General features: G+C 37.6%; 2 protein-coding genes and 1 pseudogene across 7 annotated transcripts; all 3 read left to right on the top strand.

Annotated features, from left to right (window-relative positions):
- Positions 1-31: 31 nt before the first annotated feature.
- LOC130220680 (gastrula zinc finger protein XlCGF8.2DB-like) lies at positions 32-6,041 on the top strand. 2 transcript variants are annotated; one of them, XM_056452904.1, is made up of 4 exons: positions 39-115; positions 228-322; positions 893-983; positions 4,980-6,041. In XM_056452904.1, the coding sequence occupies exons 3-4, from the start codon at positions 929-931 to the stop codon at positions 5,765-5,767; spliced, it is 843 nt and encodes a 280-aa protein (XP_056308879.1). In that variant the 5' UTR covers positions 39-115; positions 228-322; positions 893-928; the 3' UTR covers positions 5,768-6,041. The 2 variants fall into 2 exon arrangements, with proteins under 2 accessions (XP_056308878.1, XP_056308879.1); XM_056452903.1 differs by lacking the exon at positions 228-322 and having other exon boundaries at positions 32-115.
- A 1,846-nt stretch (positions 6,042-7,887) lies between these two features.
- On the top strand, positions 7,888-14,769 carry LOC130220679 (gastrula zinc finger protein XlCGF8.2DB-like). Of its 5 annotated transcripts, XM_056452900.1 has the most exons (4): positions 7,889-8,813; positions 8,926-9,020; positions 9,679-9,821; positions 12,306-14,769. In XM_056452900.1, the coding sequence occupies exons 3-4, from the start codon at positions 9,767-9,769 to the stop codon at positions 13,259-13,261; spliced, it is 1,011 nt and encodes a 336-aa protein (XP_056308875.1). In that variant the 5' UTR covers positions 7,889-8,813; positions 8,926-9,020; positions 9,679-9,766; the 3' UTR covers positions 13,262-14,769. The 5 variants fall into 5 exon arrangements, with proteins under 5 accessions (XP_056308877.1, XP_056308875.1, XP_056308873.1 ...); XM_056452902.1 differs by lacking the exon at positions 8,926-9,020 and having other exon boundaries at positions 7,888-8,813; positions 9,731-9,821; XM_056452898.1 differs by lacking the exon at positions 8,926-9,020 and having other exon boundaries at positions 9,662-9,821.
- An 835-nt stretch (positions 14,770-15,604) lies between these two features.
- LOC130220676 (gastrula zinc finger protein XlCGF57.1-like) overlaps positions 15,605-24,095 on the top strand; it is a 28,604-nt pseudogene continuing 20,113 nt past the window's right edge.

The raw sequence follows: 24,095 nt of genomic DNA on the forward strand, positions 1-24,095 counted from the left end.
TATCTCGCCCACGGCGCTTATTCTGAGGCGGAGATCGGAGAGAGCTGAGCTTCACTGTTTGATGATTAATTGATTTAATTCCTCTGATGTTACGGGTGTTGTTCGTCTATTCAGAGTAAGTGTATGATATCTAACCATAGTAGCGTTCGCAGACTTGCGGGAATTATCTTCCGCTTTGAACTGCTTTAACATATGTGGTCAATGCTAATATACTCTCTTGTTTTTAGCTCGATGCTACGCTGTAAACACTCTTGTAATGTCTTACTCACGGGTTATCTGGACACCTTTCATTTGTATCTCCATCTAATTCATTCACTAAGAGGTAGTTTAATGTTGATTATATTGAATATTGACTTTATAACTGAACATATGCTTGTGTAAACTCTCGAAAACGCTTTATTCTGCAGTAAAACAGAATTTGGGATTAGTATAATAATATAAAACACTTAATTCATTAAAATATTGAGAGATAAATGTAAACAATCAGAGACATGATCACGCTGCACACATGAGATGTAGAATCGGCTACTCAAGATTTACACGTACATTTATTAAACAGGGAAGAAACGCCTATTTGTAGCTTGTGTAAGAATATTTTGATGATAAAACATATTTTAATAGGGTGCATTTATAAAATGATATTAGAGAGTGTTTTAATTCAGGAAATATTTTGGGGAAAATGTTTAAAAAATGTGTTTTCTGAGGGATTTTTACAATATTTATCATTGATCAGACAAAGACTTTATAAGACTTTTCATCAGTGTTGTTGTTGTTGTTGTTTGTATGTTTTTAATACAGTTAATGATGTTTAAAAAACAGTTATGATTGTAAACTATATACTGAATATTTAATGCAAGTGTTTCCACTATAAATGCTGGAATATTCCCATCAGGCTCAAGTGAAGAGTTTACTGAAGGACAGCGAGAACATGAGTGATCCAGAACCCTGCAGAATTAAACATGAAGATACTGAACAACAAATAGGTTGGTGTTTATTCCTGATTCTTCATTAAATGGTCACAAAACAACAAAACACAAATTTTGAGCTGTTGACAGTCATCTATGTGTGCCACGCTGCTATAAACACTATTTGGACACACATTTCACAAAAAAAGGTGAAAATTGGCTGTTTTTGCGTTATTTCGAGCAAATTTGTTCTCCCGGTTTGAAACGAATTATTGAAGCTGCGTCACGGCGGTTAGATCCTTGTGTGTATTTCAGCGTGTAGACTGGATGTCTGTATCGACGAGTACATTGTGACGTCTGTGTGTGCAGCATTCATTCATGAGTAAGACTTGGTTCAAACCAATCAGCGCATTCTATTGTGAATGAGGTGCAACTTCATTAATATGCATGATAGCTTCGAAGACTGTTTTGACCTGGTACAGTGTTCAGACGGCAGAGGGAGACGCCATGTTATGTTGCCAAAACAAGTAGAAGAACAGGAATTACTTGGAGACATGGGTCGTCAGTGTTGTGTTTATAAATGTGCTGCAACAAAGGTTTTGCTTTTATTTCCCGTTATTAGAGTGCAGCTGGACTTACATGTGGATTACAGGGCACGCGACAGAAATACTTGTCTAAGGAATATTTTTTTTCCCGAGAGCTTTTTTCACATCAGGAAATGGTAAAATCCATATTTGCCACTCGTCTCCTTTTTAATAAAGACGCGGCTCCAGTTGGTGTTGATTGTCCTGTCTCTACAGATTGGTAAGTGATCGATCAGTGGCCTTTGTTTGTTTATTCAGATGGCAAATTTAGATCGTATTGTCAGCAGCACGCTTTCAGTGTTTAAAGACCGACCTTAGTCAACATGATTTAGTTACTAGGTTTACAGTACGTTAATATCGCTACAATATTATAGGGTGAAAGATCCGCTGTAAATGCTGCTCTCCGAATGTAAACACCGAAATCAAACTATTATTGTCGTATAGGATTTTCACTGCATTTTGTGACAGGATAGTCTGCACACACACGGCTTTTTGATGCTAACTGCTTTCTGGTGCATCTAAGTTACAGATAAATGCAGAGTTTTTTTTTTTTCTTTCATTCGCTGTGCGGTATCAAACATTCCATTTAAACTACACTCTTCCAGCACTTCCTTGCATCCAATATCTCGTTTGTCACGGGGGGCATGCATGAAATGTTCCTGAATGAAAGTGAAAGCGCCAAGCTGCAGTTAAAGTCAACAAAATAATAATTTGGAAAGTAATTCGATTACTGATGTCCATGTAAACACAGTCACTAGGTGCGTTCGACTTCATGCAGCGCTGCACAGATCGATTGAAATCTGCGCTGACATATGGTGCAGTAGCACTTCAAGGCATCCCAAGTTCGAATCCCGGCTCGAGGACATTTCCCATCCCTATCCCCTCTCTCTCTCCAACTTCGCTTCCAGTCAGAAATACTGTCCTATCCACTTAATAAAGGCAGAAAGGCCAAAAATAAATCTTTAAAAAAAAGGAAATCTGTCTTAAAGCGGTGCGTGCTGGTTAGAAATATTGTTCGTATTGGCGCTACGCAGATGACTGTCACATGCATACCTGTCAACATTGGGGTGCGAAAATAAGGGATACCCCCCCCCCCCCATAAAAAAGTACAAAATATGTTCATCTGGATCTGTTTCATTGTAAATAAACTGCTGAAACGGTCAGTAATACATTTTTATTAGTATTTACAAAGGATATAATAATTAGTATACATTAGAAAAAAAGCTGCAAACAAATTAGCAAACAGTTCAGCTCATTAAGTTTAATAGCTATTATAACGAAATTGAAACATGTCATCAAATCTCATTAACCTTTTCTTCACTGTGTAATTTAAACATTCTGATTAAAGATCAGAGAATGAATCTCTCATTTACATTTGTTTGGTTGGATTACATTAAATAACAGAGGTGTCGCTTTAAAAATGCACAGATCTATAATGAAAGCATTTGATTGCTTTCCTAACTGTTTATGCTCATTTAAGACACAATTTGTTGTGTTTTAAGAGAAAACTCAACAAGATCAACATGTCTAGATGTTATTGTTATTATTATTAATGTTATTATTATTCATTCTTTTTATTTTCGGCTTAGTCCCTTTATTAATTTGTGGTCGCCACAGCGGAATGAACCGCCGTTGTTGTTGTTATTATTATTATTATTATTATTATTATGATGATGATGATGTGTATATGTCCGTTTAAACACACACCCAAAACCCAGTGTCCACTTGAGCTCCGCATCAAATCGTGTGCGTACAGAATCCGCTTGGGAAACAGCATCTATTTATCACTATGGAGCGCATCAGCTGACAGTCATGCATCGTTACATGAACTGACTGTTTTGAGGATTGCATAGGTGCAATGGCGCCTGTAATGAAAAGGAAATGAATCGCGCAGTTTTTATGTTTATTTCAAAGTTTTTTCATGCCTAAATAAAATGAAAGCACAGAACAGATTCACATTTAAGAGCAAATGGCGGCCCCTGGTGGTTCAGCAGTATGGGTTGCATATAGGGAGGATCGGCTCTTCACAGAAAGATAAAAGGTATGGGAGAAATGCGGGGAAAAAACCTTTACAAGATGACAGCAGGATAGAACTGTAAAATACGGGAGAATCCCAGGAAAAACAGGAGGGTTGACAAGTGCACATGTGGCATCAAAGTACCTCGACATCACTCTGAGATCAGACGATTGATTCAGCCGGAGCAGCATCTGAAGAGCGACTGCAGTCGCTGCGATGACGACACCAATATTACATGATTGGCCGAGTTCACCGCAACAACCACATGTGTTTTGAGTTTATTATTGGGCAAATTCTCTCGCGCTCTGGCACACCTCTTCCAACCGGGCCAGGGCTGGCCAAGTGAACTGTGTCTGAGCCCGATTCAGAGCACTCGCACTTCTCAAACAATTCGGGAAACGGGCCTGGGCACGGTTCGGATAGCATAGTGTGAGTACGCCCTGAGAAAATCAGCGTGTGCCCAAACGGAAACAAAAGCAAAACCTTCCCTCTTTCCTTCCCCTGACACCCCCACCTAAACAGAGGTAGACACACACACATTCCTGACTTTTTTCATACTAGAGGTGTGAAAACACCCTGCTGAGATGGGGGTTTTGTGGCCCTTTAATAAGCTTGAAGAACAATAATGATGAAAAGCCTTGAACAGTTGATCTGATTTATTGAACAAACACAAGAAACAAATGATTTTACATAAAGACAGAAAAGTAAAAACACTTTCTATTGACAAGGTAATAAATAGGGACTGAAGCTCAGTTGTCTTTTACTTTTACGCCACACATAATGGCAGACACACCTTGCAAAAAAGTCAGTCCGCAGAGCATTTTCCCAAAAGTCTTGGGAAATTATCAAGATGTTTTCTGGCAAACCTGAGAGGAGCTTTTATGTTCTTTCAGCTCAGCAGTGGTTTTCTTATTGGAGCTCTGTTACGTTTTGGCCCAGTTTCTTTCCTATGGTGGAGTCATGAACACTCACCTTAACTGAGGCAAATGAGGCCTGCAGGTCTTTGGGTGTTGTAATGGGTCTTTAGTGACCTCTTGGATGAGTTGTTGATGCTCTCTTGGCATAATTGTGGTCATCCGGTCACTCCTAGGAATTTGATCAACAGTAAAAAATATAATTTGACCTCTTCCCAACAGGGAAAAAGCCAACGATCAAGACTTCATGATTATTTGCCGTCATGGCTTTGCAATCAAAAAATGTGGTTCTAATGGAAGTCAATGGGGTAAAAACAGCCACAAACATAATGAAAGGGTAGTCAATTTGCCCAGAGTGTTTATTGTTGAGTTTTTAAAAAGTTCCAAAGTATTTTCCTAACATGTGTCAAAATAAGACTAGTCATCAAACATCAGTCTATTTGCTGAAACACATGACAGCTTGTGTAGCCAATGTTTTTAGCGCCTTTTGACTTCAGCTTTTGATGAGAGTCTTAAAGACTTAATAAAAACCTGATTTTTTTTATTTTTTATATTTCAGACCTAATTGAAGAAAATGTGGCGAGTAAAGAGGAGGAACATCATGTCAAAGTTGAGGAAAAAACTCATTTACAGACTTGCGGTATTTTGAAAACGAGAGACAAGAGTCATTTCACCTGCAGTCAGTGTGGAATGGGTTGTAGAGGAAAAGGCCATCTTAAGATTCACATGAGGATCCACACTGGAGAGAAACCATTGACATGCACTCAGTGTGGGAAGGGCTTTAGCCAATCATCATCCCTACATAAACACATGATGATCCACACTGGAGAGAAACCATTCACTTGCACTCAGTGTGGGAAGGGCTTTAGCCAATCATCAAACCTTAATAGACACATGAAGATCCACACTGGAGAGAAACCATACACATGCACTCAGTGTGGGAAGAGTTTCTGCCAGTTATCACAACTTACTCCACACATGAGGATCCACACTGGAGAGAAACCATTGAACTGTACTTACTGTGGGAAGAGTTTCAGACAAATATCAACCCTTAATAAACACAAGAAAATCCACACGGGAGAGAAACCATTCAGATGCACTCAGTGTGGGAAGAGTTTCATCTTCTCATCAAACTATAATAAACACATGAGGATTCACACTGGAGAGAAACCATTCACTTGTTCTCAGTGTGGGAAGAGTTTCAGCGTCTCGTCAAACCTTAATCAACACATGAGGATCCACACTGGAGAGAAACCATTTACATGCACTCACTGTGGGAAGAGCTTCAGCCAATCTTCACATCTTAAACTACACATTAGGATCCATACCGGAGTAGGCATGGGATGATAACCGTTTCAAGGTATACCGCGGTTTGGAAAAGTCAAGGTATTGAAATGCCCATGCCTACACCGGAGCGAAACCATTCACCTGTTCTCAGTGTGGGAACAGTTTCAGACGATCAACACACCATCATACACATGATAAGAGTAGGCCTGAGCAATATGGCAAAAACACAATATTTTTTTTCCATATTGAACAATAAATCGATAAATCACAATATAAGTTGTTAATGCTTCCAGCTTTAAAAGTTATAATCCCAACAATAACTGATACAACAAAAATTAGAGGGTTGATTAAATTACAATTTAAAATATTATTTATTACCAAAAACAGATTACGCATTTGGCCTTAAAAAACAAATAGTAAAATACATTTAAAAAGACTAATCTGTGTAAGGTTTGGCATTACGAGGTGGATTAAATGTGCAAAACATAAACAAATATACACACTACAACTTCGATCAAGTTCAAACTAATTGTGAAACTTTCAGGGTTTTTCAGGTGATGGAATATGCTGGTTGTGTTGCCAGATTTGGTTTTCACAATCCATTGACATACTTTTTTCATACTAAGTTTTTTCTTCTTCTGTCAGATAAACACAGCAGGGCTACTAACTCAAATCAATCGCTCCACAGAAAATATGCACTTTTAATGCTCCGCTGTATCACAAACCTCTGTCAACACTTTTATTTAGTAAACGTCATCTACTTAACGTAGACTAACCATGTCCATACACTTTTCGCTATTCAGCGCACCCAAACGACCACTCCTCCGTCATTAAGAGCCAGATAAGCAAGTTTGTCTGATCATTCTCTGGGTGAATACCTATTGTACAATCCAAATTTTGATTGATGTCTTGTAAACCAGTAGGTTTTGAGAAAGTAGGGAAAAGTACCGCCTCCGCATGTGTACGGAAGATGATAGGTATTAACTGTGTCCTGTACAAGGCGCAGAACTTAAATTCACTGGCAAATATGAGCATTGTTTGAAGTCTTGTTAAAAACTTATGTCAGAATATACTATTCTTGTGTTTAACTTGAAGTTAATTATATGTTTTATAACTCTTTATAAATGTTTAAAACGAAATAGCTTCACAATCATTTAATTTTCATATCATTTTATTACAGTATGACAATTTAAAATATTAAAACATTAAATTCCTGCAAATTGATGCTAACTTGACTGACCTTTTATGAATATAAACATCATCAACATAATTTGTGATAACATATTATTCACTTCATAAAGACTGTAATGCTGTGTGATGCATAGATTAATGGCAAATGCATATTGTCGTCGCTTTAAATGTCTCCCCTCCCAGGCGACACTCGCACCTTAAGCTTGCCCACTTTCTATTTTCAAGTGCATAAGGTGGACGTAGCAAACTTACTGAATTTTTACGGAAATATACAGTAGAAAGGTCTTTGGTGTGCTTGGGGTTGAAAGAGTGAACAATAAAGATTACACCGACGTATAGCTTGCTTACGACCCGTAAGTATTTATTCAGGGATTAGCGCTAAAAGGTCATCTGTATGGAACATCGTTGTTATGAAATATGGTTAGTCTACGTTATATGAAATATTTTTATGAGATGCAATAGTGAGGCGTCTTTCACTGACATATTTTGCACACTGGTCATGTTTATAAAAGTTATGTCCTAATTGAATTATCTTAGTTTAATATAAGCTATCTGCATCTCAAATGTAAGGAACAGGGAAGGAAACTGAAGGGAATAATAAAGTTTAAGTATTAACATTAGCCCGGTATTTGTTGCTTCCCTTTTTCTCAGTTTTTTATATGAATATTTTTCATATTTACTTCATATTATTTGCTTATTGCTGTTATTATTTATGAATCAATCTTTGCATTAATGTTAATAGTTTTTTTTCTTGAGTTTTTAATGAGCTCAGAATGTATATTTTATTAGTAAGTAGTGCATTTTCACTTTTGGCTTATTATTATTATTATTATTATTATTATTATTATTATTATGCTCACTGTCTTTCATTGCAGGGTTTTTACTTTAGGAATTTATTAAAACAAAAACAAAAACTCAACCTAGAATCTTTTATAAAATCTTCAATCTGTTTGCCAAATTAATAACAAATGTTTTGAACACTCCAGAAGAATGCAAAGTAGAAATCAGTGGTCCCTTTATTAAAGATTGTTTAATTCTTAATTTTTGAAGCTGCTAGTTGACGAAAACAGTGCCGTTTTAAAATGTCCAAGTCATTCAGATTGTTAATCAGTAGAATAAATCAGGCTTTACTTTTCTGTTTCATTGATTGTATTTAATAAGCATTATAATTATTGTGGGCTAGTTTGCAATGGCAATACTCAACTATTTAGAGCAAGGTAGGACCCTAAAGTCATTCTGCTTAGGGCCCCCAAATGTACAGGGCTGCCAACAACGCACCTTAACACATTTCTTTTCTAGACCGCTACACCTTAGATTGATTGTAGACATTCCCATGGTGTCAACTAAACCTTTTTCATGTCCATCTGATGTGGACTTATAAAATAAGAGCCCTTTAAACCTTACACAAAACACTGTTTGGCCTTGATTAAAATAAAACTATTAGATATCACAGGATACCTAATCACAAAACCAAAATAAAGGTATTGAGGTGCAAATGTCACGCTATCCTGACTGAAATATAACGTTAGCCATTACTCTTTCATGAAAGCAAGTTAAAAGTTAAGCTAAGCTAAATTAAGTTACTATATTCTAAAACGCTTAACGTAGTTTAAACATTTTTTAATAAAATATAAAGTCAACCCGAAACACTTAATAATAGGTGCACTCCCAAAACAAACCACTTACTATTTCCCCTGACTGAATAGCCGCAATTCTTCTGAACCTACAGGCAGCCAATCAGCTTTCTCAGAGCCACCTACAGGCAGCCAATCAGCTTTCGCTGATCAGCGTGCAGGCAAATATTCCGCCCACGGCGCTTATTCTGAGGCGGAGATCGGAGAGAGCTGAGTTTTGCTGTTTGACGTTCAATTGGTTAAATTCCTCTGATGTTACGGGTGTTGTTCGTCTATTCAGAGTAAGTGTATGATATCTGACCATAGTAGCGTTCTCAGACTTGCGGGAATTATCTTGCAGTTTGAACTGCTTCAACATATGTGGTCAATGCTAATATACTCTCTTGTTTTTAGCTCGATGCTACGCTGTAAACACTCTTGTAATGTCTTACTCACGGGTTATCTGGACACCTTTCATTTGTATCTCCATCTAATTCATTCACTAAGAGGTAGTTTAATGTTGATTATATTGAATATTGACTTTTTAACTGAACATATGCCTGTGTAAACTCTTGAAGAGACGCAAACACTTTATTTAGCAGTAAAACAGAATTTGGGATTAGTATAATAATATAAAACACTTAATTGATTAAAATATTGAGAGATAAATGTAAGCAATCAGAGACATGATCACGCTGCACACGTGAGATGTAGAATCGGCCACTCAAGACTTACATGTACATTTATTGAACAGGGAAGAAACGCCTATTTGTAGCTTGTGTAAGAATATTTTGATGATAAAACATATTTAATAGGATGCATTTTTAAAATGATATTAGAGTGTTTTAATTCAGGAAATATTTTAAGGCAGATGTTTACAAAAGGTGTTTTCTGGAGAAAATTTTACAATATTTATCATTGAGCAGACTGAAAGACTTTATAAAACTTCAGTTTTGTTGTTGTTTGTATGTTGTTAATAAAATTAATGATGTTTAAAAAATGATATGATTGTAAATTATATACTGAATGTTCAAATCAAGTGGTTCTGTGATTCTAGCCATTGCTGCTGATATAGAATTAAAATATCAATTAATAAATATAAGCAAACAGACTGTGTTAGTTAGAAAAAATGTTTTTTTAATATTGTCAGATTTGCCCCTCCTCCAGTGAAGCTCCTCCTCCTTCAGTTCAGCTATAAATACTGGAATATTCCCATCAGGCTCAAGTGAAGAGTTTACTGAAGGACAGCGAGAACATGAGTGATCCAGAACCCTGCAGAATTAAACATGAAGATACTGAACAACAAATAGGTTGGTGTTTATTCCTGATTCTTCATTAATAAGCCTGAAGAACAATAATGATCAAAAGATTTGAACAGTTGATCTGATTTACTGAACAAACACAAGAAACAAATGATTTTATATAAAGACAGACAAAAGTAAATACACTTTCTATTCGCAAGGTCAAGATATAGGGACTGAAGCTCAGTTGTCTTTTATTCCCATGTTTTGACCAAATGGTCAGTAAAATGAGATTTGTTAAACATTTAACGCTTCAGGTTCTGATGAGATGTGTTGACATTCCCTGACATTTGTGCGGTTTTCATTTTATTATAAATATACTTGTGATATAATATTATATTTCTAAATATAATATATTAAGGCTAAAGTCTGAATGTATCTTGCAGTCAAAGGTGTTGTTTATATTCACACAGCTACATTACACAAACTATTATTATTTTTAATTAATTTATGAAACTACATTACTATTGTTATATTTGTCTCTTTTGCATGTTTGTCACACGCAGATAATCAAACTAATTTAAATATTAGTTAAAGATAAACACATCATGAACTTTTGACATGGTTTACTGCAATACTGCATGGCCCTGTGTGAAAAAAAGAGTTTCCGCCCTGAGCCTAATAACCTGTTGGTGCACCCTTTGCCACAACAACTGCAATCAAGTGTTTTCACCTGTTACAGTGCTTTGGAGAAACTTTGGGCCACTCATCTTTGCGAAATTGTTTAATGCAGCCACATTGGAGGGTTTTCAAGCATGAACTGGCTTTAAAGGTCATGCCACAGCATCTCAGCGGGATTACAGTCAGGACTTTGTCTAGGCCACTCCAAAAATGTTTTAGTTTTTCTCCATTTAGAAGTGCACTTGCTAGTGTGCTTTGTACAATTATCTAGCCGCAGAACCCAAGTTAGCTTCAGTGGTTTTCTTATTTGAGCTCTGCTATACTTTTTTTTCCCAGTTTCTTTCTTATGGTGGAGTCATGAACTCTCACCTTAACTGAGGCAAGTGAGGCCTGCAGGTCTTTGAGTGTTGTTATGGGTCTTTTGTGACCTCTTGGATGAGTTGTCGATGCTCTCTTGGTGTACTTTTGGTCAGGCGTCCACTCCTAGGAAGGTTCTCCACTGTTCCACGTTTTTGGCATACACTTTCACACATACAGACCTTTCCTAAAAGCCATTGAGTATTTTTCCAAACACATTTAGCTGCTAGATGTTAGTCAGAGAACGTTTCTATGTTTCTTCTTGATGCCATCTGTGTAAATTAATTATCGATAAGATGCTTATGATTAGCCATTGTTGTTTACCTTCAAGCTTTGCTTCTTTCAGTTGCGTGACGCGTCACGTTTGCACGTGAAGCAGCCGGTGCACGCCATCACACACATTATGTACATCTCGACATGCAAAAGTGTTGCTCCATATGTTTTCATCGCAGTTGTCCACAACACTTATCCATCCACAGAGTTTGTAATGTTTACAAATACAAGTGCTCAAATTAGAGCTCATTTCTGGTTAATGATGTGAGAATTTACCGGTATTTGGAATGGATGTGTGAATGGTCTTTTCCGGAAAAATTCCGTAACGTCCATGCCTGTGTGAACGGCGATTTACCGGTAAAGTCGGTCCAAAACTTTTCTGGATATTTAGCGGTATCACTGTGTGAAAGGGGCTAATGACTTTCACTGTGGTTCGCTGTAGTCTCAAAGATTTAGAAATGACTTTATAACCTTTTCCAGACCGGCAGATCTCGAGTATTTTTTTTCTTTCTCATTTGTGTTTAAATTTCTCTGGATCTCCACATGATGTCTAGCGTTTGAGGCTCTTTTGGTCTACTTCACTTTGTCAGGCAGGTCCTATTTAGGTGATTTTCTTGATTGTTAACAGGTAAATAGTTTAAACAATAACTGTGCTTGCAGACAAAAAAAAAACACACACACAAAAACAACTTCACCGTTTAAATTGAAATGTGCAATGGTGCAGGTAGGTGCAAAGAGTGTCAAACAGCCGTGTGTGTGTGTGTGTGTGTGTGTGTGGACTATCCTGTCGCAAAATGCGGCGAAAAATCCTACATGACGGTAATAGTTCGTTTTAAGGTGTTTACATGTCTGTACTGCACTTCAGTAATGTGACAAATCGGCATACTCCACATGTCTTAATTTAATTTCTCTTTAGTTCAATTAGGACCTTAATCTGATTAAATTAATCAAAAATCGCTGTTTACATTGAGGACTCTTAATCAGAGTACTGTCTTTAGTCAAATTATTGGTGTCCACGTTAACATACTCACTGCGTCTCACAACGTCTTACACTTACACACACTATACTCCATATACAAGGTAGAAACTAAGCTTTTTTGCACTGTAACTGATGATTAACAGAATTAAAATCAAAATTACAGCTGATGTAGCCAATGATTTTAGCGCCTTTTGACTTCAGCTTTTGATGAGAGTTTTAAAGACTTAATAACCTGTTTTTTTGTTTTTTTTTTTTCATTTCAGACCTAATTGAAGAAAATGTGGTGAGTAAAGAGGAGGAACATCATGTCAAAGTTGAGGAAAAAAATCATTTACAGACTTGCGGTATTTTGAAAACGAGACACAAAAATCATTTCACCTGCACTCAGTGTGGAACAAGTTGTGAAGGAAAAGGCAATCTTAAGATTCACATGAGGATCCACACTGGAGAGAAACCATTCACCTGCACTCAGTGTGGGAAAAGTTTCGGCCGATCATCCAACCTTAATCAACACATGAGGAGCCACACTGGAGAGAAACCATTCACATGCACTCTCTGTGGGAAGAGTTTCAGCCATTCATCAAACCTTAACAAACACATGAAGACCCACCCTGAAGAGAAACCATTCACATGTACTCAGTGTGGGAAGAGCTTTAGCCAATTATCAAACCTTAATAAACACATGATGATCCACACTGGAGAGAACCCATTCACATGCACTCTCTGTGGGAAGAGTTTCATCTTCTCATCAAACCTTAACAAACACATGAAGACCCACACTGGAGAGAACCCGTTGACATGCACTCAGTGTGGGAAGAGCTTTAGCCACTCATCAAACCTTAATAAACACATGAAGATTCACACCGGAGAGAAACCATACACATGCACTCTCTGTGGCAAGAGTTTCATCTTCTTATCAAATCTTAACATACACATGAAGATCCACACTGGAGAGAAACCATTCATATGCACTCAGTGTGGGAAGAGCTTCAGCCGATCATCCAACCTTAATCAACACATGAAGATCCACACTGAAGAGAAACCATTCACCTGCACTCAGTGTGGGAAGAGTTTCAGCCATTCATCATCCGTTAATCGACACATGAGGATGCACACTGAAGAGAAACCATTCATATGCACTCAGTGTGGGAAGAGTTTCAGCCATTCATCATCCATTAATCGACACATGAGGATCCACACTGGAGTAGGCATAGGATGATAACCAGGGCTTGACATGAACTTGTTTGATCATCAGCCACTGTGGCAAGTAGGCACTCATTACTAGGCACTCGCCATTTTCACTAGCCACAATTTTGTTTGTTGGGAAAATATATTTAATATGTATAAATATGACTTTGACACGCTAAAATGACTTGATTTAGATTTTGTGTTATGTCCACATGCTTCCTTTTGTCATGGATTCATAGTGTCATATTACAATTAGTTTTTATTTCACATGACTTTTCAGACGAAATTTATCTCTGACCACACCAAACATAATTATTTCTTATCCACAAAATTTAAATGTCAAAACAAGCAAAATATATCTGTATACTAATACTTTTAATTTAACAAAACATTTCTTAAAAGTACAAGAACAATTGACGTTTAAAAATGAATTATTGTCATATATCTAAAACTACGCACAGCAATCTGTCCAGGCTAAACATCACCAGTTAACTACACATAAATGTGGAGCTAATCTCATATTAGAGCAATGTTATTGTAAAGGATGATAATGAAACCATATGAACAAAAATAACTAAGCAAAAGAAAGCAGGTGAAAAATATTCTCTGTGTGATAATGAAAGGATGATCACACACAAGGTTAACGTTAGGCCAATTAATAATCTGTTCAAAGAATGGTAAAAGCGAAAGCAACTGGTGCTGCTTACCAAAAGACAAATCTGGAGCTCTTGAAAGCAGCAAGACTGTGGATGCAAGAGCATCACTTTCTGTTTAAAAAGAGAACCGAACACGCCAGTTGTGTTTCTAGGCACGGTTGTTTCAAGCAAGGAAACTGGAGTGTGCACGCATTTCAAGAGTTCCCACTTAGATATGCTTGAGGTATAAAGCAGGTTTGGCATGCTGTCCCGGAAGAGAACCCTGAGCTCGGAGATATTTGAGCCCAGGGCTCCCGCCCGGTCGATAAGCATATCAGGAGATCCGAGATCAGGTAGGTCTCGAGAGCTCCCCATTTAGAAAAGGGAGGAAAAGGAGGAGATGGGGTGGAAGGGGGGGATTCTTCCAAACGAAGATAGAAACAGTAGGGAGAAAATGATCCATTTATAGTAAACTAGGCTCACTCTGATTGGATTATTACTGATTACAGATGAGTGGCCAGACGTGCTCAATCATATCACGTGCTCCTCTCCAAATTAGTTTATGAAACTTCCCTTTAAACCGTTGCGCGCATCACATCACGAGTAATGATCCTCTCATTCAGTATTCACCTGCTTACGCAAACACAATTAGTTTTGTCTGTCTTGCTGCTTCTTAATTATAAGATCGCATTTGCATGCATATTTGGCCATCTTTATAGTCGAACCCCGCAATTAGGAAAGCTACAATTTAAAAATAATTGTCAAACAGCCAAAGTGGCTAGTGGCGGTGGCTGTCTAACCCGCTACAGGGGAAATCTACCCGCATTTGGCAGGTGTTAATGTCAAGCCCTGATGATAACCATTTTTAAGGTACACCGCAGTTTGTAAAAGTCAAGGTTTTAAATTTTTTTTTACATTTTTTGCTATATGTTTACTTTTTTTTCCCTTGTGGTATATGTCAGATTTGTTTTTTATTTTTTTTGTTTTGTTTTTTAGGACAACAGTATCTCCAGCAGAAAAGATATATAAAATGCTGTTTCAAATTCAAATAAATCTTGTGTTTCTGAAACTAATGAAGACAGCAGAAGTCAGTGATTCATTTGAGTTATTTAGCCTGACATGTTTACTGCTCCACAGTATTATAAATGTTTCTCAAAATAAATATTTTGTGTTCAAAAGGGGAAAGTTTGTTTTTTACCCAGACATTTAAAAAGATCTTATTAAAATCTTATAAACGATACTGCTATCACTGTATTCAGAAAGGTAAACCAATAAAACAGATTGATTTCATAAGCAGCTACACCTTAGATTGATTGTAGACATTCGCACGGTGTCAACTAAACCTTTTTCACGGCCATCTGATGTGGAATTGTAAAATAAGAGCCCTTTAAACCTTTGATTTGGCCTTGATTTAAAAAAATAATAATTTTAAAATAAAACTATTGGATATCACAGGCCAGCAGTACCTCAGATTGATAGTGGACATTACCACCGTGTCAACTAAACACATCTCATGGGTATGTTTCTTTCCTTTTTTATCAGTTCATATTTTCTTATCAAGATAAAGGTATTAAGATGCAAATTTCATGTTATCCTGACTCAAATATAACGTTAGCTCTGACTCCGTTACATGAAAGCAAGTTAAAAATTAGGCTAATGCTAAGCTAAATTAAGTTACTACATTCTTAAACGCTTAACGTAGTTTAAACATTCAGTTTAAACAGCCAATCAGCTTTCTCAGAGCCACCTACAGGCAGCCAATCAGCTTCCTTAGAGCCACCTACATGCAGCCAATCGGCTTTCGCTGATCAGCGTGCAGGCAAATATCCCGGCCACGGCGCTTATTCTGAGGCGGAGATCGGAGAGAGCTGAGGTTTGCTGTTTGCGGTTTGATGATTAATTGGTTTAATTCCTCTCATGTTACGGGTGTTGTTCGTCTATTCAGAGTAAGTGTATGATATCTGACCATAGTAGCGTTCGCAGACTTGCGGGAATTATCTTGCGGTTTGAACTGCTTTAACATATGTGGTCAATGCTAATATACTCTCTTGTTTTTAGCTCGATGCTACGCTGTAAACACTCTTGTAATGTCTTACTCACGGGTTATCTGGGCACCTTTCATTTGTATCTCCATTATTCACTAAGAGGTAAACACTTTATTTTGCAGTAAAACAGAATTTGGGATTAATATAATTATATAAAACACTTAATTCATTAAAATATTGAGAGATAAATGTAAACAATCAGAGACATGATCACGCTGCACACATGAGATGTAGAATCGGCCACTCAAGATTTACACGTACATTTATTGAACAGGGAAGAAACGCCTATTTGTAGCTTGTGTAAGAATATTTTGATGATAAAACATATTTTAATAGGATGCATTTATAAAAGAGATCAGAGAGTGTTTTAATTCAGGAAATATTTTGGGGAAAATGTTTAAAAAAGATGTTTTCTGGAGTAATTTTACAGTATTTATCATTGATCAGACTGAAAGACTTTATAAGACTTTTCATCAGTGTCGTTGTTGTTTGTATGTTTTTAATACAATTAATGATGTTTAGGAAACAGTGATGATTGTAAACTATGTACTGAATATTTAATGCAAGTGTTTCTGTTATCAATACAGGAATATTCATCAGGCTCAAGTGAAGAGTTTACTGAAGGACAGTGAGAACATGAGTGATCCAGAACCCTGCAGAATTAAACATGAAGATACTGAACAACAAATAGGTTGGTGTTTATTCCTGATTCTTCATTAATAAGCCTGAAGAACAATAATGATCAAAAGATTTGAACAGTTGATCTGAGTTATTGAACAAGCACAAGAAACAAATGATTTTATATTAAGACAAAGAAAAGTAAATCCACTTTCTATTCGCAAGCTTACAAATAGGGACTGAAGCTCAGTTGTCTTTTATTCTGTTGTAAAAAAAGGATTATATATTTTTTTTATTGTTGTTATTGTCTCTTTTTCTTTTAATCAAACAATTATTTGTATTGGTCATTTATGGGTCATAAATTAACTGAACTTCTACTATTGTGTGTGGGATGCTCTGCATACTAATTAGCATTTTTGCAGAAGCAGATAAGTTCTGGTCTAAAATTTAATTCAGATCTGCAGAAACTTCCTGTCTGAAGAAAGGTGTTAAAACTGAACACAGAAAGTCTGATGCTTTTATTGTTGTGCAGAAAATTTGTAGAAAGTGAGGACTTGTGTCTGAGGTGCGGTCAGTGGAGGACTGGAGAATGATTGACAAGTGCCGAATTCCACTAAACTCCACCTGTTAATATCAGCTGCCTATATAAGTTGAAGTCAGGAAATTAAAGCTGTTGCAAATCTCCTGAATGTAACTTTGCATTGAGGGAAAACAGAATTCTGTGACTCAAATTATTCATTCGTATCCAATAAATTAGGATTTTTGACGTTGGAAAAAAAACCCTCTCCTGACCTTTTTAATTGAACATGCATGGAAATGATTCAATATTCCAACAATTCCCATGTTTTGATCAATAATAATATTAACCATGATATTCATAAACCATATTCAATCATGAGTCGTATGTAAGCACTTCTCTCTTTGTGTCATGTCTTTTGGAAGCCCAAATGCAGAAACAGAACAAACTCTGTGAAAGTGGCAGCATTTGGATGACATTTTACCTTTCTCTGCTACTAGCATTACAGCACCTCTGTGGCCACTGCCATTCACCTTGTGTTTCCTGGGGTGTAAACTGAGGGGTTTATGACATTATTAACATGGAGATATTTTACTTTATTTATAAAGCATCTCAAAACAAAATAAATGTTGCCCTAATTAGCTTTGCTAAGCTAACTCTAAATGCTTATGTCTCCCTTTGCATTGAACTTTGACCACTTTGCATTGAAAGATGTTTATATTCACACAGCTACATTTCACAAACTATTTTTTTATTCTGTTTTTATTACTTTATGAAACTACTATTGTTATATTTGTCTTTTTTTCATGTTTGTCACACTCGGATAATAAAACTAATTTAATTATTAGTTAAAGATAAACACATCAAGCACTTATGACATGAAGGTTTACTGCAATACTGCATGAGCCTGTGTGAAAAAGTGTTTGCTCCCCAAACTTAATAACTGGTTAGTGCAGTGTTTCCCAACCCTGTTCCTGGAGGCACACCAACAGTACATATTTTGGATGTCTCCCTTTTCTGACCCATTAACTTCAGGTGTTGGAGTCTCTTCTGATGTTATAAGTTGATTCAGGTGTGTTTGATTAGGTAGAGGTTGAAAATGTGTACTGTTGGTGTGCCTTCAGGAACAGGCTTGGGAAACACTGGGTTAGTGCACCCTTAGCCACAACAATGGCAATCAAGAGTTTTTGTTTGTTACAGCACTTGAGATGATTTTTGGGCCACTCATCTTTGCAGAATCTTTTAACTCGGCCACATTGGAGGATTTTCAAGCATGAACTGGCTTTAAAGGTCATGCCACAGCTACTCAATGGGATTCAAGTCAGGACTTTGATTAGGCCACTCCAAAGTGTTTATTTTTCTTTCTTCAGCCATTCAGAAGTGCACTTGCTAGTGTGCTTTGAATAATTGTCCGGCTGCAGAACCCAATATAGCTTCAGCTTATGCCGAGTTCAGACTGTGTGATTTTCAAAGTAGCCGTGTCACAGATGTTTTCACACTGCAGGACTCTGGGTTAGTGTTTTGTCGCTGCTTTGTTTACACTGCAAGATGGATCGGCGACAGGGGCTTTCACATTGCATGACTTTACAATTGGAAGAATCGACGACAACTTCGTCCAAACTACGTCTAACAGTCAAAAACACGTAGTATCTCTTTTGTTAATAACTACATAACGAGAAAGAAGCCTTTAATGGGGTAGAAAATGTTCATATTTGCTCACCTGTGTTTGAAGGAAATTAGCAATTTCTCCTCAACTTTCTTTTTTAACTTTCTGTATGAAGCGTCAAGCAGACACTGGTGCTCCTGTCAAACCTCCATTAGTTTTTCCTTCATTTCTTGGGTCCAAATAAACCGAAAATTAGCGCTTTTAACTTCTCCTTCAACCTCCCGCTGGCCTGCAGGTACACACACAAGTGAATGCTGCTCTTTCATTGGCTGTAGGTGATCACTGATGTTATTTTCAGTAAAAACTCATTTCACACGGCATGATTTGAATCGCCGACAGCTCCAGATATTTAGCATGCCAAATATCTCCCGGGCATCGGCGACTCATCAGCGATTCTCTCAGATCGCGCCATTGATAGTTCATACTGTGTGATTCACTCACGTGCACGAGAACCGATTTGCCTGTGATTTCAGGCATTTGTCGGCGAGCTAAAATCATGCAGTCTGAACTAGGCATTAAAGTCACTAACAGATGGCCAGACGTTCTCCTTTAGGATATTTTGTGTGTGATGTCATCATTTTAGTGACACACTACCACCACCACATTTTACTGTTGGTATGATGTTTATTTTCTGAAATGCAGTGTTACTTTTACACCACACATAATGGCACACACACCTTGCAAAAAGTTCAACCTTTGTCAGTCCACAGAGCATTTTCCCAAAAGTCTTGGGAAATTATCAAGATGTTTTCTGACAAACCTGAGACGAGCTTTTATGTTGTTTCAGCTCAGCAGTGATTTCCTTTTTGGAGCTCTGCTACGTTTTTGCCTAGTTTCTTTCTTATGGTGGAGTCATGAACACTCACCTTAACTGAGGCAAGTTAGGCCTGCAGGTCTTTGGGTGTTGTAATGGGTCTTTTGTGACCTCTTGGATGAGTTGTCGAGGCTCTCTTGGGGTAATTTAGGTCAGCCGGCCACTCCTAAGAAAGGGGATTAACAATAAAAAATCTCAAATTTGACCTCTTCCCAACAGGAAAAATGGCAACAATCAAGAATGCATGGTTATTTGCCGTCATGGCTCTACAATCAAAAATGTGGTTCTAATGGAAGTCAATGGGGTAAAAACAGCCATGAGCATAAGTTCCAAAGCATTTTCCCAACATATATGTCAAAATAAGATTTGTCATCAAACATCAGTCAATTTGCTGAAACACTGAGAAAGTTGTGGCCAAATTAAAACTCAAAATCACCCAGAGTGGATGAAAATGACCCAGCAGCACAGAAGGGTTAAAAGTGCACTCTTCAGGCTATATGCAGATTTGTTACATTTAATGTGCATCACATTTGCAGTTTGTGTAGCCAATAGCCACATTTCCACTATCGTGCGTGAAGCGAGCGAGCGAGCAAGCCAGGGCCAGACGCGTTTCCACTGTCACTTCCAGAGCCTGTTCCGGCCTAAGTGGGGCTTCCTTGAGGCCAGCGGCCAGTCTTTTTTTGGACTTAGGACCAAATAGAGGGCCAGCTGGGGCTTTGGGGCGGAGTGAGAGGCAGAGTTTGCTCGAGTCTGGTAAAGCACATGAGTACATGCGCCAAAAAATGTATTAAATTAGGGAAAAAAACGTATAGCTCGTAAGTTTAAGATAAAGTTTCCATAAAACACCTTATAGGCTAGGGGTCTTTTTGCGTATGATTGCCCTCACGTTTAACTTTTAAATGTAAGGCTGTTGCATAAAATAATGAAGTAATTTTATTTTATCAGTGATATTTCTTCGTTTCAATAACGCATAATAATCTTTACACCACATTAAAGACACAGCAGCCAGTAATTTTCTGTAGTCGAGAGTTTTTGTCAAGTTTAAGTAGTGTGTTTGTGCATGAAACGTGCGTGTTTAGATGCATGTGTGTGTGTGAGACTGAGCGAAAGGGTGCTCGCTTGACAGCTTTGTTAATGGGTTTTTTCTTTATTTTGGAGATAATACAAAATATGAGTACAACAGAAAGACAAAAAACTTTACAAATTAGGTGTCCGCTTTTGTAGGCTCAACACAATAGTGTCATTTCTAGATAAAATAGCCTAAGCTATATTGAATTCATTTAAAGAATTACAAATATCGAATATAAAACATATAACAGTTTAGGTATATACAATACAAATAAAATAAACCGCTTGAAACCATTTAAACTTTCATTTTACAAAGGCCAATCTGAAAAAAAAAGATTTGACAGGTTTTCTAAAAGCAATAAACAGTGGAGGAATATTGAAATATTATTTACACAGTATTTGAACATGATGATATTAATCTAATCGTGCAAATAGAGGTTTATTGGGTGAGTGAACCATCAGATACTACCTTATTTTCTGTCATCTAGTCCCGCATTGCTTTACAAATGGATTAGGAAAAACTGCACGCAAAAAATGTGTTGTATGTCCTCAAACAAGTGTTTATGTTCATGAAATGGTCATGTAAAATGATTGTAGCGCTTGGTGAATATAATGAATGAAAATACACAGTCCTGTGCGTATAGCCATATAATGTAATCCTGTACAGTAACATGTCATTTGTTTGTCTACATTTTAATCTTTTCTTGATGCATTATCTGGCTGAATCTGGCTGATTCCGGTTGTGTGATGTTTGATTTGGGGAGACGTTCTGGGGGCGGTGTTTGCGTTATGCGCAGCGAAGTACTAGCTTGACAGTGAAAACACGACATGATTTCAGCCTCATTGCTCAAGCTCCTGGGCTATTGGCATGGCCCAGGCTGATAAAAGCCCTGGCTCGCACTGGCCTGACAGTGGAAATGTGGCTCATGTGTTTAGTGTGTTTTGACTTCAGCTTTTGATGAGAGTTTTAAAGACTTAATAAAAACCTGATTTTTTTAATTTCAGACCTAATTGAAGAAAATGTGGAGAGTAAAGAGGAGGAACATCATGTCAAGGTTGAGGAAAAAAATCATTTACAGACTTACGGTATTTTGAAAACGAGACACACAAATCATTTCACCTGCAGTCAGTGTGGAAAGAGTTTTGGAGTAAAAGGCGATCTTAAGATTCACATGAGGATCCACACTGGAGAGAAACCATTCACCTGCACTCAGTGTGGGAAAAGTTTCGGCCGATCATCAAACCTTAACCTACATATGAAGATCCACACTGGAGAGAAACCATTCACCTGCACTCAGTGTGGGAAAAGTTTCGGCCGATCATCAAACCTTAACCTACATATGAAGATCCACACTGGAGAGAAACCATTTACATGCACTCAGTGTGGGAAGAGCTTCAGTCAATCTTCACACCTTAATGAACACCTGAAGATCCACACTGGAGAGAAACCATTTACTTGCACTCAGTGTGGGAAGAGCTTCAGTCAATCTTCACACCTTAATCAACACATGAAGATCCACACTGGAGAGAGACCATTCACATGCACTCAGTGTGGGAAGAGTTTCAGTCAATCTTCACACCTTAATGAACACTTGAAGATCCACACTGGAGAGAAATCATTTACTTGCACTCAGTGTGGCAAGAGTTTCATCTCCTCATCAAGCCTTAAACAACACCTGAAGATCCACACTGGAGAGAAACCATTCACATGCACTCAGTGTGAGATGAGTTTCAGACGATTTTCAAACCTTAAACAACACATGAAGACCCACACTGGAGAGAAACCATACACATGCACTCAGTGTGGGAAGAGTTTCAGTCAATCTTCACACCTTAATGAACACTTGAAGATCCACACTGGAGAGTAACCATTTACTTGCACTCAGTGTGGCAAGAGTTTCATCTCCTCATCAAGCCTTAAACAACACCTGAAGATCCACACTGGAGAGAAACCATTCACATGCACTCAGTGTGAGATGAGTTTCAGATGATTTTCAAACCTTAACCAACACCTGAAGATCCACACTGGAGAGAAACCATTCTCATGCACTCAGTGTGGGAAGAGTTTTATCTTCTCATCAAGCCTTAATAAACACCTGAAGAGAAACCATTCACATGCACTCAGTGTGAGATGAGTTTCAACCGATCTTCAAACCTTAAACTACATATGAATATCCACACTGGAGAAAAACCATTCACATGCACTCAGTGTGAGAAGAGCTTCTGTCAATCTTCACACCTTAATCAACACACGAGGATCCACACTGGTGTAGGCATGGGACGATAACCGTTTTCAAGGTATATGGCGGTTTGGAAAAATCAAGGTTTTAAAACCAGCAAAATGTTCTGCTATATCGTTCCTGTGGTATGTCAGATTCTTTTTTTGTTTTGTTTGTAAAGGTATCCAAAGATGCTGTTTTAAATTGTAAAGAAATCAGTGTTTCTGAAACTAATGAAGTCAGCAGAAGTCAACGATTCATTTGAATTATTCAGCCTGACATATTTACTGCTCCACAATATTTACAATTTTTCTCAAAATAAAATATTTTGTGCTTAAAAGGGAAAAAGTTTTAGTTTTTTTTTACCCAGACATTTAAAAAGAGCATATATTAGAGCACTAATCACAATACGGGCAAACTGATATTTTTATCCAAGGTTATCATACCGTCAGAATCTTGTACTGGGCAGAGAAACCATTCACGTGTTCTCAGTGTGGGAAGAGTTTTAGACAATCAACAGACCATCATACACTCGTCAAGAGTAGGCCTGGGCGATATGGCAAAAACTCGATATTTTATTATTTCCATATTGACCAATAAATCAATGAATTTCGATATAAGTTGTTAATACTTCCAGCTTTATAATCCCAACAATGACTGATGCAACAAAAAATAGACGGTTTATTAAATTACAATTTAAAATATTATTTATTAACAAAAACAGATTACACATCTCCACATTATCCTCGCCCTCTCCAAGCCGTGTACTGTCCAGTAACCTAGCAGGAAGTCGGCTACAAAATTTTTCCTCCCAGGGCAATGACTTATCTTAAACTGGAAAGGCTATAATGTCAGGTATCACCGGGTCACTCTGGCATTAGTATCTTTCATGGAGTTAATCAAAGTAAGTGCTCTGGTCGATTTCCAAGTCAAACTCCAACCCATGGAGGTAGTAGCGGAGGGATTCCAGGGACCACTTAATTGCTAGACACTCCTTCTCTATGGTAGAGTATCAAATCTCTCTGGGCAACAACTTCCGATTCAGGAATACTACAGGTTGCTCTTGTCCTTGGTACCCAAGTACCGCGCCAATCCCTCTATCCTATCCACTCGCACCATGAATCTCTGAGAGTAATCAGGGCTCTTCAACATTAGAGGAGTACGTAGCCTCTCCTTGAAAGTAGTCCACGCCTGTTCACAGACATCAGTCAAAACAACTGGATTCTTCATAATTAGCGAGCAAGTCTGTTAGGGGTTCTACCGTCGATGCAAAGTAATGATGA

The sequence above is a fragment of the Danio aesculapii genome, chromosome 3 (assembly GCF_903798145.1).
Source record: "Danio aesculapii chromosome 3, fDanAes4.1, whole genome shotgun sequence".
Taxonomy (NCBI): Eukaryota; Metazoa; Chordata; class Actinopteri; order Cypriniformes; family Danionidae; genus Danio; species Danio aesculapii.